The sequence below is a fragment of the Chlorocebus sabaeus genome, chromosome 20 (assembly GCF_047675955.1).
Source record: "Chlorocebus sabaeus isolate Y175 chromosome 20, mChlSab1.0.hap1, whole genome shotgun sequence".
Classification (NCBI taxonomy): domain Eukaryota; kingdom Metazoa; phylum Chordata; class Mammalia; order Primates; family Cercopithecidae; genus Chlorocebus; species Chlorocebus sabaeus.
The window spans coordinates 110,354,684-110,373,625 of record NC_132923.1 but is presented as its reverse complement, the minus strand read 5'-3'; the positions used below and the strand labels follow the sequence as shown (position 1 = coordinate 110,373,625).

The 18,942-nt window shown below is 43.2% G+C and overlaps 1 protein-coding gene across 2 annotated transcripts in view; it reads left to right on the top strand.

The window, feature by feature from the left end:
* ARID1A (AT-rich interaction domain 1A) overlaps positions 1–18,942 on the top strand; it is an 85,125-nt gene that overhangs the window by 27,058 nt on the left and 39,125 nt on the right. For both annotated transcript variants that reach the window (XM_007979881.3, XM_073007642.1), the window contains exons 2-4: positions 6,423–6,635; positions 7,916–8,368; positions 9,431–9,547. In XM_007979881.3, coding sequence (XP_007978072.3) covers positions 6,423–6,635; positions 7,916–8,368; positions 9,431–9,547 — 783 coding nt within the window. The remainder of the gene's footprint in view (positions 1–6,422; positions 6,636–7,915; positions 8,369–9,430; positions 9,548–18,942) is intronic.

The window sequence follows — 18,942 nt, the reverse complement described above, 5'->3', positions numbered from 1 at the left end:
GAGAATGATTTATGCTGGTCATTTTATGTGCCAGGGTACATAGGGTGTTTTTTTTTTTTTTTTTTTTTGGTGGAAGCCTAGTCTGTCCTGAGATACTACTCCTGAGATCTAAGTGAGCCACGTGCAGCTGGCAGGAAACTGAAAGCTGTTGGTTGGGAGAGGCCTTAATTTTTACACTTGTCCCTGCCTGGAATGCCCTATCACAGGGGAGGGTCCCCTGCTGGAACTGGATCAACAGCTGCCGCCTGTCCCTGGAATCACAGGAAGTGGAGGATGGGGTGCCTTTGTATAGGGAGCTCTGAAGCCAGACAATAGTTTGTGCTGGCGGGGCCATGTGGCGAGTCATGTGACCTGGGGCTGTTTTCTGCTGGGGTCCTTACCCATCTGTTCTCTCGGCTCTTTCTGGGTTATCAGGCGCCAGTCCAAGTCCTCCCAGGCAGCCAGCTTCATGGCCAGAGATTACGAGCACTAACCTTCCTGGCAGGGGCGGTGTGGCTTCGAGTTTATGCAGATTAGCCATGTGTTTCTCACTTCAAGGCGTTCCACAGGAAAAGCCTTTTCCTGTGTTTGGCTCTCAGTGGGCGGTTCCCAGCTTACTGTACTGGGACTCAGCAAGCAGCAGGCATGCACCAGAGGGATCACAGTACACTGGCCCCCCTCTCCATTCCACCTCCAATGCTACGTCACCACAACACAACCACTCGCGCTCTCATACTGTTGGTGTCATTCATTCGGTGCCAAGATTGCTTTAAAAAATTCCCTTGGCCCCAGTTCAAACAGGAGTACAGCTGGGATGTGTTAGATTTTAGGCAGTCTGCCCTCAATTTGAGATGAGTTATAAATAGCAGTGCCGACTTCCTTAACTACCGCTCTCTGAGGTAAAATGCAGGTTAATTACTGTGGGAATCAATTAGGGGGGTTCTTTTGGTTAAAGAGCCAGGGATGCATTTTTTTTATTGTTATTATTAAAAGTCATATAACAAATCTAGCCAGGAATAAATTGAAAGCACAAGGAGTAATAATATTTAAATATCCAAAAGTCAAGGTTATAGCTCTAGGTTTACACTGGCCCCAACTAGTTAGCATTTAGGATGACAAAATGAGTGGTGGTCAAGACTTCTCTCTGATGGACACCTTTTTGGCAGCCCCTGGCCCAACCCTCTCTGTTCTTATTTTTGCTAGCCCTTGGTACTGTTGAGTACTAAATTTAGCTCCTTAGGGTTGCTGCCTGGTCACTTCTTTCTATATCCTTGGTTTGGAACTGGAGCTTTCCTCAGTTGTACTTTTATTTAAATAAAATTATGAAGTTTCTCTTTCCTGATGCCATTGCCACGTGGTGTGGTACATTTTTGTAAATGGTGTATCTCTGCTTAGAAGTTTTGAGTTCTTGGCTCTATCTTCTCTGCTGTCTCCTCGGTCATGGTCAGATGGAGAATTTGAAGCATATTTTAATCTGTGAGTTTCACAAAGTGGTTACTTTGGGTTATAAGACATTTAGCCTAGGTCCACTTTAAAGTCTAGTCTGTTAATTTCAGCAGTTTTTGAGGGTCATTTTGGTTTTCCTTGATGCAAGAGGTTCCAGTAGCCCATTAGTCTGGAGGGTCTTGTAATTCTGTTGGCTTGGAGCAGGGGAACTCCCTATGTAAGGGGTCTGTCTGCTAGCTGTTTGTTCTGAATATATTCAGAAGGACAAGCTGCTAGGCGTCCTTGCCTTTGATGCCCCTAAACTGCATCTTTTGATACATTTCATTTGGCAGGCAGCTTATAACATGGCCAGTGATCTGGAAGGAGATAAGTGGTAGATGGAGATGGGAGTTTTCTTATGGCTCTTTCCTCCTTTTTTATTGTTATTTTGTATGAATTCAGGAGAGTATATAGCAGGGGGCCTGACTTTGCTGATCAAGGGGCAGCATTTTCCTCTCAATTATGTGTTTCTGTGGCAGAGCCTTTGCTTTTGAAGTGTAATCACAGTAATCTACTCCTGTGGTTTCCCATTGAAAGGATTTCCTCTGTCTTTCCCAGAGTGGAATCTCTGGCTTTTTGCAGCTAGGGTTTGGTGTTTCCATCCTCTGCCTTGTGCCTGCAGACTGCTGATACTGGCTTTTGTATCTTGCATCTAGGGATTTTTCTGGTGTGAAATTGCTACTTTCCAATAAAACTGATCAGTGAAGATTTAAGGCCCCTTCTCTGTTACGAGAGATTGGGAGATGGCATTTCATCTATAACTGCAAATCACAAATCTTACGATGGTTTTAAATGTCATAAGTGTGAGTTAGGTCTCTGCCGACCTCCCCTTCTGATTCAAGCAGATGTCTAACTTTTACATAAGACCAGAATAACCTGATTGTTTGAACTGAATATGTATTTAGTTTGCCACATAAGCTGCATATTCTGTTGATCATAAGCCTTTTGTGATGGGAGGGAGTCAGAAATCTGATGACCAGAAAAAGGAAGCATATTGATTTTATTTTTAGAATAAAAATTTCTTTGATGTACATTTATTTTTTGGTCTACAAAGATTTCCTAAAGTTGAGGTGGGACATTCCTTGAACCCTTTATAGCCCTCATGTAAATAGCTGTACTCAATTGGGAGTGCAGGCCCCCATGTGAGAGAGGAAAATGTGACTTGTCCTTAGCCTTTTGTTTTTAAGAGGATGCCCCTGCAGTTCTGAAATTCTCCCTGGTATCAACTTTTTTTTTTTTTTTGAGACAGAGTCCCGCTCTGTTGCCCAGGCTGGAGTGCAGTGGCATGATCTCCGCTCGCTGCAGCTTCTGCTTCCTGGGTTTAGGTGGTTCACCTGCCTCAGCCTATTGAGTAGCTGGGATTAACAGGCGCGTGCCACCACGCCCGGCTAATTTTTGTATTTTAGTAGAGACGGGGTTTCACCATGTTGGCCAGGCTGGTCTGGAACTCCTGACCTCAAGTGATTCACCCACCTCAGTGCTGCGAATACAGGCCTGAGTCACCGTGCCTGGCCTTGGAGGTTTTTTGTTTGTTTGTTTGTTTTTGAGACAGTCTTGCTCTGCTGCCCAGGCTGGAGTGCAGTGGTGCGATCTCAGCTCGCTTCAGTTCTCCGCCTCCCAGGTTCAAGTGATTCTCATACCTCAGCCTCCCAAGTAGCTGAGACTACAGGCATGCGCCGCCACACCCAGCTAATTTTTGTGTTTTTAGTAGAGGTGAGGTTTCACTATGTTAGCCAGGTTTGTCTCCCAACTCCTGGCCTCCCACCTGCCTTGGCCTCCCAAAGTGCTGGGATTACAGATGTGGAGACACTGCGCCCAACCAGGTTATTCTTAAAGTGTGCCTGTTCTCCCTTGAGTATTGTTATCCTTCTCTCTCCTCTTTCACTTCAGTCCAACTCTTTTTCTACCTTCAAAGTCATAACCTGTGTTAGAGTTAGATTTAGGGTATGACCCTGGCTTTATGGCTAGATAGTTTGATTTGGGCTTTGTCCCCATAGTGTCTCCTACCCCTTTTTGGAATAGGACAGCATTGCACATTGAACAGTCACTGAGCCCAAGCTCTGTACTTTGGTATTTGGGAGAGCTTTGAAGATAAAACACCTGATCTCTGGCTTCCCAGAAGCTTCTCAAGACTAGCTGTCTTGAGAAATGCAATCAGTTAGTTGGAATACTTAGCTGCAACTAAGTGTTAAATCAGGATGCTAACTGGATTTACAATAAGGCATTTAGAAATGTGAGCGATCAAAGTGTGCTGAAGATACGGGAAGTGGCTTCATTTTGAAAGGTCAGGTTTCTGTTACTAGAAGCCACTGTGGACAGGAGGGCAGGGCAGGATGCCATTGCATAGAGCTGGGTGTGGATAGTATGTGGGGAATCTTGGAGTGAGACTGAAAAAATGTGGAAAACCGGGTCACATTGTAGAGGGCTTTAGAGCCAGGTAGAAGCACTGTTTTATCATTACTGATAATCGCTACCATTTATTGGATGTTTAAATACCAGGTACTGTGTGAAGTATGTTATGTGCGTTTAAAGAACTGATGTGTTCAAGGTGGGATGGTGAGAGAGGTAGGATTTGAACCCAAGTCCATCAAATTACTACACTATGCTCTATGTATTAATACTGTGCAGGATTTAGTAGTTAGGAAGTTTGAAACTATTATTGACCAGGGAGTGGTGGAAATAATTTGAGAACAGCATTGTCCTAGAACTGCTCTAACATAATAAGCCACTAGCCACATGTAGTTATGTGAATTTAAATTAATTAAATGTAAATAAAAATAAAAATTTAGTTCCTGAGTAATATTTGATAATTTAAGTGTTTAATAGTTATCCATCACAGAAAATGTTATTGGCCAGTGCTTCTCTAGATCACTGGTTCTTAGCTAATAGTATATACCAGCCTCATTCAAAGATCTTTGAGGAGGTTGGAGAAGAGCACAAGCCCTTCCAGACCCAGTAAATTGGAATCTCTAGAGAGAGGCCTAGCCATTTATGAAGCTTCACAGAAAATTCTAATCTGCATCCCTGGTTAATAGCTACTGCTCTAGAAGCTCTATAGTAACCATGGTAATGACTGCCCCTCATGTTGTGGGGAGACCTAGACTGACAGAGATACCCAGAGCAGGCTGATCTCTTTGTTCAACAAAATAGTCTCTGCAGTTGGAGGCCGCATGGACAGCAGCTGCAGTCTGGGATGAGATGAGAACCTCAGTGTGATATGTGGCATGGTATGGCCATGTAAGCCCCCAAGCTCTTTACAGGAGAGAATGGTGATGTTTTGGCTCCATTGCCAGGTGTATTGGGGAGGAGCATATGCTATTTCTTAATTGTTGTTAAATTTGAACTTCCTAAGTAACTCTAAAATCTATGTAGCTCTGAAATTATGATTGGGAACGTTATTGGAGCTTCTAATATGGATGAAAGACGGGCAAAAATTGTTTAGTTAGGATTGTGGGAAACAGTACTTTAATAATATTGACATGTAGGGTTGTTGGAAACAGTACTTTAATAATATTGACATGTAGTAGTGATTTGGGACACAGTTTTAGTATGATTTTATACAGTTCAGAAACATAGGAGAGGAGTATTCCCATCATCACTCACCAGGTTAGTTGAGAGTTCAGATATAGCCTAAGAAATAACTCTGCTTCTCTTTTTTCCTTTTGATATTAAGAACAGCCTCTGTGGCTTATTGTCTTATCTGTTTTCTTTCATGAAAGCTCACTTCTTCTACTATAAAACACTTAATAGCATTATTAAAAAATAAATACAGAGAACCAATTGTTTGGATGTCCCCTTCCTTTATTTTGGAGGTTTTGTTGTTGTTTAAGGTCTTAATATCTTAAATTATAGAATAGCTTATTAATTTTGAATAATAGAACTGGAAGGAACCCTAGGGATAACCTAGACCAGTCCTTGGAGGTGGGTTCTAGCGGTCTGTTTTAACAAACCTTTCAAGTGATTCTGATGCATGCTAAAATCAATGAACCCCTGAACTCCTTCATTTGACAGTTAACGATAGACCTAGATTATCAGTATCTACTTTACCCCCAATGTAAGAGCCAGTTTTTAAGTTTTATATCAGACTCACGCCTACTCTGCATCTTGTGTGTATCTAAAAGATGCTTAGAGAAACTTCCCCCTGCCCCCACACCACCAATAGATATAGGTAGATATTTCTGGCAGTCGAAGGTGTGCTCTGGAGCGCCAGTAGGATAAAGGCATATCAAAAAGTGAATGAGCTGATTGAACCTGTTGCTCCACAAAGAGCTAGAAAGAAAGCAACATCCATGATAGTCTACCATTGAATCTTCTTGTCTCTCAGAGAAACAAAAGTTCTGTCCTCCTTATATCTTCAAACTCTTGAATATTAAAGGAAATGAGCTTTTCAGTTGAGATGCACAAGGCTCTTAATTCAGAGTTACCGTTCCCTCAACTGTCACTTAGCTTCTTTGCTTATTTGGAAGAAAGCATAAATTTAACTGTACCGTAGTGCAGATAGGCTATAGGTGTTTAAGGGGAGTTTTCACTATTGGAAAAATAGAAACATCTAGATGTTTGTGTATATGAATTCCCCGTCATAGTATTGAAGCATCAATTTTGGTGTTTAACAAGGTGATGGCAGTGCATAGCAGCACCGTCCTCTACCAACTGAAGGGCCTTTGTTGTTTACACCTGGCCTGTCCCTTGGATCTCAAGCAGTACCACAGTTACAAAGTAGTTTTTAGCTTACAAGATGTTTTCACAAATAGGTGGTATTTTCATTTTTCAAATGACAAAATTAGGGTTCTGAGGCAGGGCAGTTGACTTAAAGGTTACTAGGTTAGTCTCATTGCTCTTTCAGAGTAACTGGATTTCTTTGTAGCATACAGACTGAAAAAACCTGTATACTTGGGTTGTATATTCAGTGGCCAGAGACCATCAAAGCTCAGGTTAATGAAATGCTTTTTATTTTGTAGCCATCCAGTCCAATGGATCAGATGGGCAAGATGAGACCTCAGCCATATGGCGGGACTAACCCATACTCGCAGCAACAGGGACCTCCGTCAGGACCGCAGCAAGGACATGGGTACCCAGGGCAGCCATATGGGTCCCAGACCCCGCAGCGGTACCCGATGACCATGCAGGGCCGGGCGCAGAGTGCCATGGGCGGCCTCTCTTATACACAGCAGGTAGATGGTGATTCTGATTACCTTGACCCTTGTTGCTGTCCAAAATCTGATCTGTGAGCTATAGAATCAGAATGTATCCTTGGCTTCCAAGCCTCTTGACAAGACTATAGACCTGTTGGCTCAGTTAATTACAGAGTGCTACTAGCAAAGCCAAAGCTATAGGCACCGTCCCATGTGTGTTCCAAGGAAAACTACTCCCTGGTCACAGGTACATACCTCTTTTTCTCTTGACCTGACAGGCCAGCTTATACCTAGTGAGTGGTGATCTCTGAATGAGGTGGGATGAAAGGCAGTGGCTGAACACCTAGGCACTGCTACTACTAAGAAAACCATTCATATCATGTGCCCTGGGGACAGAAAAGGCCCTTTATGCTTCTGAATGCCTTTACCATATCTGCCATCTGGTTCAAAATGAATGTTACTGGGAGTAGAAGGGGAAGATTGAACAGAAAAGATGTTAACAGCATTGTTAAAAATGTTAAGATTTCCCCTTATCCATCTCCTTTTGTCGCACCATTCACATCATTATCTCTTTATTGTCATTTTTGTGTTGACAAAGTTTTCTATCACTTATATTTGATACTGATACTGAAAATAGGGAGAGAATATAAAACAAATTTTACTTCTAAGACTTTAAAGCAACGTATGCCTTTAATATAGAAAATTGTCTCTTTTTTTCAATAGAGGAAAGATGAGGTAATTTATTTATTTACTTATTTTATTTTATTTTTTTGCCTGCTTACTAAATACATACCCAGTGACTAAAATAGTGCCTGGTACAAGTAATCGAGTAGGCTCTCAAACATTTTTTTTGAATGAAAACTAAATGAAAGAACCAAAGTAGCTTAGTGATTTGCACACTGTCTGAATTACTAAACCCTAGGTTTTCAGTTGGCTGAGCCAGGCTGCTATTGACTATTCATTGTGGTTAGGGTACAGATTCCTAACACTTATAAAAACAGTCTAGGCCGTGATAAAAAGAGTAGGCTCATTGGTAGAAACAGCTGCTCTTAAACTCGTGTTAGTTGCCTCAATAGTAAATAGTGTAAATTTTCAGTGGATAAATGTCCACTTGTAAACAAACCACCTAAAAACCCAGCTTGGCCGTCCTTCCTGGCTCAGTTTAGGCAGGGATGAGAGAAAAACCCCGGGCCTCCTAAGTATGAGGCCTTGCATGCTTGCTTTCTATACTCATCCTCAGTGCATAGCTTCTGACAAAACACTTCATCTTTCCTCATTCAGGAGAGTCAGTGCTAAAAGTATATTTTTGTTTCCTACAGATTCCTCCTTATGGACAACAAGGCCCCAGCGGGTATGGTCAACAGGGCCAGACTCCATATTACAACCAGCAAAGTCCTCACCCTCAGCAGCAGCAGCCACCCTACTCCCAGCAACCACCGTCCCAGACCCCTCATGCCCAACCTTCGTATCAGCAGCAACCACAGTCTCAGCCACCACAGCTCCAGTCCTCTCAGACTCCATACTCCCAGCAGCCATCCCAACCTCCACATCAGCAGTCCCCGACTCCATACCCCTCCCAGCAGTCCACGACACAGCAGCACCCCCAGAGCCAGCCCTCCTACTCACAGCCACAGGCTCAGTCTCCCTACCAGCAGCAGCAACCTCAGCAGCCAGCACCCTCGACGCTCTCCCAGCAGGCTGCGTATCCTCAGCCCCAGTCTCAGCAGTCCCAGCAAACTGCCTATTCCCAACAGCGCTTCCCTCCACCGCAGGTAAGATATCCTTGACCTCCTGCCCTTCCCTGTGTGTGACCACAGACAGCTTGGGGGTTAGTGTCATGAGAACTTTACTGTACAGAATGGTTCTCTAATGTGCACTTAAAGACCAATTAAACTCTGGGTAAACATGATAACTGGATTGATTGAACTAATAAAGGCATAACCTCCTTAACTACATAAAGATCTATAGCTCTCCTTAATGATGAAGAAATAGGGCAATGGAAAGTTGTATAGATGGATAAGAAATTAAAGATAATGGGACTGAATTTTTTTTTTTTTTTTTTTTTTTGGTAAATCAACATCAGAACTTGAGCATCCAAGTGAGTTGGTCTTTTTTCAACACAGTCACTTTGAGAGGTGGTACTGTACATTCACTCCAACTGCCATTCCATTCTGCTATCACTCAAAATACTTGGATCACTTCATTTGGAATTGCCACCAGAGCTGATACCACATTCTTTAGAATACTCTCAGTGGTGGTAAATGTTATTTTTTGTGGGTGGATTTTGTTTGGGGAAATAGCAAAAATTCATTTGGAGTTATGTCTGGTGAACAAGATATAGGCAATAGAGCCTAAAATAGCATTTAGGGCTTTATTCTTTGTAGAGCCCAAAGAAGAGATGACTGAGTGATGACAGGTCCCCTAAAAAGTTTATGTATTGGTGGCACTGTTGGAATAAATATCTCATCCCAAGGTGATGTCTTTGAAGGAAGCAGTACTCATTTTAATGCAGAGGATCTAGCATGATTTTTGTGGTTTCATTGGTCTCATTCCTTGATAGATTTAACTTGAAGTTGGCCATACATTCGCATTTAACCCCAAGAAATAGCCCTCTGTAGGTAGCAATGAATGGGTGACAGTTCTGCCAGAAAGAGTCCACTGTTGACATTCTTGCAAGTCACGGCTTGGATTTTTCTGGCCTTTAGATAATACTGTTCGCAACTGGGCTTTCTCTCACACTCTTGAGAGACAGTCCCATAACCCTTTCACCATGAAGTAAGCTTGCCTGGTTTATCAATACCAGGCCATCACAGCTTTTGTTTTTCTTGTTGTAGGAGCTATCTCAAGATTCATTTGGGTCTCAGGCATCCTCAGCCCCCTCAATGACCTCCAGTAAGGGAGGGCAAGAAGATATGAACCTGAGCCTTCAGTCAAGACCCTCCAGCTTGCCTGTGAGTATTTCTGCACCTTCTGAAAGGTGATGGGGCAGAGAGGAAACCAAAGCAAACTAGTTTCTGGTTGGAAGTTTTGGTAATTTTGATCTAAATGAATAAGTTATTTCTTGAATTCAAGGAACTTAAAGGTTGACTTGTAGATGTCTATTCTGTCTCCCTGCCCAGGGAATAGGTTTGTGATCTGTTTAGTTTGTTTTTGTTTTTTTAAATATTGTGCTTTTAGACATGGACCCACATGAGGGGCAGAGAAGATGGAGATATCAGAAGCACTGTCTGCTCTCCATCAAAGTTGAGAAAAGTATCAGTTTCTTGACTTTACTCTTAAGGGCTTAATTTTTAGGCTTTTGGCTTAATGTTTAGCTACGAGGTAGGATCCTGGGGCAATTCAGCATGCATTGTCACATTGAGCATTGCTGGAGCAAAAGCAGTTTTTCTGGTGGTGATTTTGTGTGACTACTCTTTTTTTTTTTTTTTTTTGGTAGAGTACTTGATGCCCAGATGCTTAATTATGGAATCAGGTACTTACTTATGGAATGGACTGACCATATCCTGAGAAAGGCAGTATAGTCCAGTGATTAAGAGCTTGGGCTCTAGAGCCAGAGTTCCTGGCTGTTCAGGCTTCTGAGGCCAGAATGCAGATAGGACGTCTAAAACTGTTTCTCAGCAGAGTTCCTGGCTCTAGATTCTGCCACCAACTCTGTTTCATGGGGGTGGTGGTGAACATTAAATAGATTACTAGAGAGCGCACATGAGCACTGCACATTGTAGGCACTCCATAAATGTCAGCCTTTGTAATCATCGCCTCAGAGGGCATTGGGACTGTACTTTATACCTGAAAGGCAGTTAACACCAACTAGGTGGTTGTAGGAACCTTTACTGTTAGTCTTAGCTCTGTGGGCAAGTTACTCAGCCTCTGAAAGTTAATCTGCTGGGCACAGAGATTAAATAGGCTACTCTGAAATCTAGTCATCTGGTAAGATGGTGGGTAGCAAACCCACCATGACAAATCCTGCTTCAGATTGGAAATGAAAATTCAGCCGCATATCCAGATAAGAATCTTTTAGAATTTTGACTCTACTTGGATTTAAAGCCTGTGTCTTCATTTATTCTGACCTGAGAGAAATGGTTTCAGGATCTCTAAGAAATAGGCACAAGGCGGGAACTCTCTTCATCATGAAGCGCCTCCCATGGATTCCCCTGAAGGTCTCTGAGACACCTCAGTAGGGCAAGGTCTGCAGAATCCCTTAGTACCTGGCGTTCAGGCTTCTGAGGCCAGAATGCAGATAGGACGTCTGAGACTGTTGACTTTCTCAACTGAGGAATTGGGGGAAGGAAGTGCCTTAATAAAGCGATCACTCTTTGTTCCCTTCTCATTAGTGTCTGTTGCAATCCTTTTCTGCATCCTGAACTTCATTGGAATGTGCTTTTTAACCTGATTCAGTCAGAATGTGTAACCACTCCCTCATCATCTGTGGTCTGTGGCTAAATCTGGGTGAGGTGCTATTGTGTCAAGAACCCAAATCGGTGGATTTCTGTCAGTGCTGTAAGTTGCTTCGTTCCGAAAAGTTTTTGCTTGCTTCTGGTGACCTTTTGATAGATCTGTATTTGGCCTTTTTTCTTTTTTCTTTTTTTTTGGTCCTGAGAAGCCTTGTATCCAGAGATGCTACATGTCTTGTAAGGGTTGAGAATCTTAAGAACTTCTTATCTGACCCACTGAAGTGAAGGTGAAGGTTTTGGCAGCCTTTTTGGCCCAGGGGATGGTGGTTCCTGGGAAGCCTATCACAAGGAACATTCCCAAGTTCTGACTTTTTCTAAAGATTCGTCCAAATGGGTCATTTGCTCAGTGGTAGAAGCTCCATGTGGGAGGTAAGCTGGCTGGGTTATTGGCATCTTGTTTTTTGAATTGCTTTTTATCCCTTTGCTACTTGGACAGGCATCAAAAAGTGGTTATTCTTTGAAATTTTGGTTTAATGCCAGATTTGCCTACGCAGGCTAGGAAGCAGCCCCATCTGAAGAAATGAGAAGTTGGATTCCCTACAAGAGCCCTCTCCTTTCTTAACCAGTTTGTTAAAGGATCCCTAGGTTTGCCAGTGCATCCCTTCACTAAACAAATGTTTGTGAGATATCTATTGGCACCAGAGCAGATTGCAGGCTGGCTGGAGAGCAGCGCCTCAGATTTCACATTGCCCTCCTTACTCATTCACGTTACCTCCCTGGCCCTAAAGGCATGATTGTGACCCTTGAATATTACAAAAATTAAATTTTGAGGAGTCTGTGCTCAGCTATTGATGCCAAGCCATTTAGGTGCTATTATCCTGATCATGTTATCCGTATATTTAAACCTCTCAATTATTTTTTATTAATCTTATAATAAAATCCAGATTTTTTTTTTTTTTTTGAGAGTTTCATTCTGTTGTCCAGGCTGGAGTGCAGTGGCACGATCTTGGCTCACTGCAACCTCCGCCTCCTGGGTTCAAGTGATTCTCCTGCCTCAGTCTGCGGAGTAGCTGGATTTACAGGTGCTCGCCACCACACCCCGCTAATTAATTAATTAATTAATTTGATATGGAGTCTCACTCTGTCACCTAGGCTGGAGTGCAATGGCACGATCTTGACTTACTGCAACCTCCGCCTCCTGGGTTGAAGGGATTCTCCTGCCTCAGCCTCCCGAGTAGCTGAGATAACAGGTGCCCCCTACCATGCCCACCTCATTTTTTGTATTTTTAGTAGAGACGGGATTTCACCAGGTTGGCCAGGCTGGTCTCAAACTTCGGATCTTAGGCTATCCACCTGCCTTAGCCTCCCAAGGTTCTGGGATTACAGGTGTGAGCCACCTTGCCCAGCCTAAAATCCAGAATCTTTAATGTTAGACATCAGAAACACAGGTTGCTCTTCCCTCTCAGCTCCCGTCCCCTGTGTCTTTCTCATTCAGTAGGTCTGGAGTGGGGCCTGAAAATGTGCATTTCTGACAAGTTCCTCTGTGATTCTGTTGGTGCTAGACCAGGGGTGGTACTTTGAGAACCTTTATTCTTTTTTCTCTGCCTTGCTCTTGGCTTTCTTTCAGTTTTTCTAAGGCATCACATGCTATTTTTTGCTTTCAGACCTTTGCACACACCCTTCCCTTTGCCTCATACTTTTCCCTTCAACTCTTCCTGTTCATCTTTCAGACTATATCTTAAAGATTGTTCCTTCAGAAAACTACTACCTAATCAAGCTTCAAGACACAGCTTAAATAACTTCTATGATGATTTCATTGACTAAAGGCCATTGTTAGTTTACCTTAATAAAAAAAAAAAAAAAAAGGGCCGGGCATGGTGGTTCACGCCTGTAATCCCAGCACTTTGGGAGGCCAAGGCCAAAGGCCTCGAGGTCAGGAGATCGAGACCAGCCTGGCTAACATGATGAAATCCCATCTCTACTAAAAATATAAAAAATTAGCCAGCGGTACCTGTAGTCCCAGCTATTCGGGAGGCAGAGGCAGGAGAGTCGCTTCAGAACCTGAGAGGCGGAGGTTGCACTGAGCCGAGATCGCGCCATTGCACTCCCAGCCTTGGCGACAAAGTGAACTCCATCTCAAAAAAAAAAAAAAAAAAAAGTGTAGCTGGTCGCGGTGGCTCAGGCCTATGATCCCAATACTTTGGGAGGTCGAGGCGGGCGAATCACGAGGTCAGGAGTTTGAGACGAGCCTGGCCAACATGGTGAAACCCTGTCTCTACTAAAAATACAAAAGTTAGCTGGGCGTGGTGGCGGGCGCCTGTAGGCCCAGCTACGCAGGAAGCTGAGGCAGGAGAATTGCCTGAACCTGGGAGGCGGAGGTTGCAGTGAGCCGAGATCGTGCCATTACACTCCAGCCTGGGCTACAAAAGCGAAACTCTGTCTCAGAAAAAAGAAAAAAAAATTAGTTAATGCCCAGGGTTGACAGAGTTCTGATTTGTTTGATTTGGGATTTGGGCATTGGTGTGGTTAGCGGCTGTCCCAGGTGAATCCTGATTTGCAGGTAGAGATCTATTCTAGACTGTATCAGGTTCCTTTGCTATAGTAAACTTTTTTTTCTTTTTTCTTTTTTTTTTTCTTTTTTTTTTTTTGTGATGGAGTCTCTCTCTGTTGCCCAGGCTGGAGTGCAATGGCACAATTGCAGCTCACCACAACCTCTGCCTCCCAGGTTCAAGCAGTTCTCCTGCCTTGGCCTCCCAAGTAGCTGGAATTACAGGTGCCCGCTAACACACCCGGCTAATTTTTGCATTTTTAGTAGAGACAAGGTTTCACTATGTTGGCCAGGCTGGTCTTGATCTTCTGACCTAGGTGATCCACCCGCCTCGGCCTCCCAAGGTGCTGGGATTACAGGTATGAGCCACGGCACCCAGCCTATAGTAAACTCTTAGCACCCATACTTCTTGTCAGTGCTTAAGTATAATTTAAATTACTTACTTATTACAAGTTCAGTGAGGGCTGACTTGTTCTCTTACTTATTGTCATAGTGCCTGGCATGTAGTAGGCTCCAACTTACTGAACAGATGAACCTGAGCAGCGTTCAATATAATGCTCATTCAGGAACTATACATCTGACAGGAGCAGCTTGACTATATTACCAGATTGTTGTTTCCACTGCTAGGGCAAAGCAGGTATCACAGACTGTCATGGGGAGACACAAACTTCGTTTTAGAGAATGGATTAATTTATTTGTGCCTCCTGACAGTGGCCTTAAGAAGTGAGGTTAGGCTGGGCGCCTTTGGCTCACGCCTGTAATCCCAGCACTTTGGGAGGCCGAGGTGGGCAGGTCACGAGGTCAGAAGATCGAGGCCAACCTGGCTAACATGGTGAAACCCCATTTCTACTAAAAATACAATAAATTAGCCAGGCGTGGTGGCATGCGCTTATAATCCCAGCTACTTGGGAGGCTGATGCAGGGGAATCGCTTGAACCCGGGAGGTGGAGGTTGCAGTGCGCCGAGATGGCACCACTGCACTCTAGCCTGCAGGACAGAGCGAAACTCCATGTCAAAAAAGAATAATAAATAGAAGAAGTGAGGTTAGGGTTTGTCATCTATCTTGTAAAATGTCTACCACTTCACCTTATGTTAATAAGGTTGCCAGAAGTGGTGGCTCATGCCTGTAATCACAACATTTTGGGAGACCAAGGCGGGAGGATCCCTTGAGCTTAGGAATTTGTGACCAGCCTGGGCAACATGGTGAAACCCTGTTTCTAAAAAAAAAAAAAAAAAAATACCAAAAAATTGCCAGGTGTGGTGGAGCATGCCTGTAGTCACAGCTACTTGGGGAGGCTAAGGTGGGAGAATCATTTGAGCCTGCCGTGAACTGTGGTTGTGATTGCACTCCAGCCTGGGTAAAACGAATGAGACCCTGTCTCAAAAAAAAAAGGGGGGGTTAGAGGTGATTCTTGTAAGGGATATGTGAGCAAATCTAGGTGTTTCATTAAGGTCTTTATATATATTCTTTGTTTAAAAAAAAAAAAAAAAGTTTCACTACGTTGCCCAGGCTGGTCTCAAACTCCTGAGTTCAAGTGATCCTCCTACTTTGGCCTCCCAGAGTGGTAGGATTATAGGCGTGAGCCACTGTGCCCAGCCCAGGTCTTTAATTTCTTCATTTTGGGATAAAATCTTTAAGGGACTCATCTGGAAATTGGTATCTAACTTTTGATAATAGTCATTTTTGAGACCATATGGAGTTTTATCTTAAAGCTTCTATTTAAATGATTCTTCCAAGTGTATGCTGTTGTCCTAGAATAATGAATGCTTGGTTTTTGGTTTTGTTTTTTTTTTGAGACAGAGTCTTGCTTTGTCACCGAGGTTGGAGTGCAGTGGCACGATCTTGGCTCACTGCAACCTCCGCCTCTTGGGTTCCAGCAATTCTCCTACCTCAGCCTCTTGAGTAGCTGGGATTACAGGTGTGCACCACCACTCCTGGCTAATTTTTGTATTTTTAGTAGAGATAGGGTTTCACCACGTTGGCCAGGCTGGTTTCAAACTCCTGACCTCAAGTGATCCACCCACCTCAGCCTCCTGAAGTGCTGGGATTATAGGCGTCAGCCACTGCACCCAGCTTCTGTAACTTTCCTTACTGAGACACATTTGTGAATGTACATTTTGGTCTTGAAAGTATACCTAGGATAGAGTAATGGAAAATGGATACGGGATTGAAAGCTGTGATCTAAAGAGGTTAGCTCGTGCTTCACAAACTTTAGCATGTGTTAAGAATCACCTGAATTTCTGCTGCTACCTGAGAAATTCTGATTCAGTGGGTGTGGGCTGGGACCTAAGAATTTGCATTTCTAACAAGCTCTGAAGTGGTACAGATGCTGCCAGTTCAGAAGACCACAATTGGAATGAGACTGAGGTAGGTAGTAACCTTCTGAAAAGGGAAGGAAAAAAAATTACTAGACTAGGAAGCCATAGCGGTAACTAGAATAATAGTGGTGATTTACACTATAGTTTGACTCTTGATGATTTGGAAGGCACACTGTGGGTTAAGAATAGTAGAAAGAAGAGACTTGAAAGAAACTAGACCTCCTGTAGCTGTGGCCTCAGTGCAGTTTATTCCTGGGTAGTGGAACCCTTGCCCTGCCAGTACCACCCTGGGAGCTCCACTGCTCTATGGTGCTCATCACTGGATCCCTTCCTTTAGTGGGGCCAAACTTAGTTGGTCACCAAATCTTAGTCTACCACAGAAATGGTTTTTGCTTTTGAGTCTGGTTTCCCCTCTCTCCACTGCCTTTTGTTTTTTCGGGTCCCTGTTATCTCTCACCTGGTGTCTTGCCACAAACTTCTGACTGTTCTGTTTCTTTTCTTCTCCTTTTCCTTCCAAGTCTGTCCTCAACATAATCACCAGAGTGATCATCTTTAAACAAACAAACAAACAAACCTGGCCAAGTTACATTAATGCTTTAAAACCTGGCTACCTGTTGTCTGTAATTTAAGTCCAAGTGTGACATACAAGTAAGTTCCTTTGGGATCTGGAGGATGAGGAGGGATGTAGGTAAGTTTCCTGTCCCTGGAGTAAAACCAGGCACACTTTTTGCTGTGGGTGTTATGTAGAAGACAAGTAGACATTTGACAAGGGTTGAACTTGCATGACTTCTGAGGTCATTCGAACTCTTGGGTCCATGATTCTGAATATCATACGGTTGCTATCCTGAAGGATCCTCCTGTGTTTCATTAGTAAAATAGACATAAAACAGAAGACCATGTGCCTGTATGTTATAATGAGTGCTGTCAGAGTTCGGCAAAGTCACTGATTCATTTATGTCTCAATAGTTGAAGAAAAAAGTCATGTTGAAGTTCAGTCAGTATGAGCTAGATGTGGATATATTTAAGTGGTTACAAAAGGAAGGAAAGTCCAACTTGAGCAGAGGCCATGCAGGAATGGGATGAGGTGAGGTATAGATACTTGGGGGCTGGTCAGCTTCCTGGGGTGGGAAGTAACAGGAAGGAAAGCTAGATCACAGGGATCCTGCTGAGCTTCAGCCATTTAGATCTTACCGATAGGTAACTGGTGCAATCATGTGATAAAACTAGTATTTTACCAAAATGATCCATTAGTTTGTAGTATGCTTTGAAAAGGGGAGAGTCTTAAAGCAGTGGAATAAGTTAAACCGTAGAACTCCTTCTGGCAAGAGGTATGGCGTTCTGCTCCTTCTGTCTCATTTGCATAGCCACCTGCTCCCACATGTGGAACATGCAGGAAAGAATATAGGACTGAGAATTCTACGGGGTGGAATATTTAAAGATTTTGATTGACTGGTGGACAGGGGGAGTCTCATTTTTGAGAAGTTAAATTCCATATTTATTTTGTGGAATATCATAAGATTTCTGAAAACAAATGTCCAGTTTCTGGTTGGAGATAGGAGACTGAAACTTAGGTAAGACCTGAGTCTGGATATGAGTTTGAGAGTTAACTGTGGTAGTTAATAGTTAAACCATGGAATGAAACAGGCCTCCAAAACTGTGGAGTTTAGAGATAGAAGCCAGATGGAGCTCTGGACGATGCCAGAGGCCATCAGGTAGAAGCAGCCAACAGAGAGTTGGAGAGATCGGAGAAGGACCAGGATTGTGTAATATTTCTGGAAGCCAAGGGAGGAGGGAAGATGTCAAATTTGTATTTCAAAGAAAATAGGCAGTTGGATTTGTCATAAAGCATTTTATTGGGCTCCTTTTTAGATAAGGAAAAGGCCTGATTTCTGAGGGCTTGAGAAAAGGAAATGAACAAGGGAAAGGGAAAGAGCACTCTTGAAAGGCACTGAGAAAAAGGAGAATCTGGCTGAATCAGTCCAGTTCCTCCGCTTCATCCCAAAGACCTGCATATGTATAAGGCAGATGGAAGAGGGAAAGGTGAAGGTGCTAGCAGAATATTAGGAGGGTATAAACAGGCACGTCTTTCTGGAATTGTGAGAAAAAGGAATCAAAGGCATCCACTGGATTAATTTCTAAGGGACACTATACCCTTGGCTGAAAAAAAGGTTATCTTAAAGCCTGTTGTTGAAGATTTGGGTCATACTCATTTCCTCAGGTTAGGTAGGACTGGATGTTATTGATATCGGGAGGGAGGTAGAGAATAGAATTAGGATTTGTAATGTCTATCAAATTATCCCTTGAGTTTCTGAGCCATTCTTTAGATTTCACTTAACATCTTAGCTATTACCATTCATGTTTTTACTTCTGTAATGCTCTCAGACGCTGAGATCTTGGTCTAGAAAGAGGAAATGGGAGGGAGCTATGCTATCCCTGTAGAATCCAAATTTTAGAGGGCGGGATTAAGGCTAGGCAAGGAGCTACAGTCAACATCAGTTGTTCTGAAAAGATAGGAATTAGAATGTACAGAACACCCACTCCTGTTTTACATATGAAAAACCAAGGGTCAGAATCAAGATTTGAATCTAGCTCTGATATTTCAGGTGAAATATTTCCTCTAGCATCCCACCCAGTAGAGGAAAGACATGGACAATCTGATCCTCTCTTCATTTTTAGGCAAAAGACTCAGCTCTTTGCCATTTAGCATTTACTAGACTTGAACTAAAAGAAGGAATGTCAATGGATTTCCATTTTACTTCTGTTTTCCCAGACATCCCTATGATGGAGGCACAGATGAGTTGTGGAAAGTGTGGGTGGTAGGAAAGATAGCCAGACATATAGGACCTGCTTGGAGGAACTAGCCAACTAGGGAATCACCTCAAACAGTGAACCATTGACTAGAGTTTGGTTCCTGTGTTGGATGAGAGCAAGCCTTGTTCTGTCTCTGTCTTCTTAGAATATACTGTCCTGGTCAGTGCTAACTTTAGTCAGTTAGATCCTTGTGACTCAGTGTGGTCCATTGTCTAGAAGCACCAGCATCACCTGGAAGCTTGCTAGAAATATAGATTTTCAGGCCCCATCCCAGATT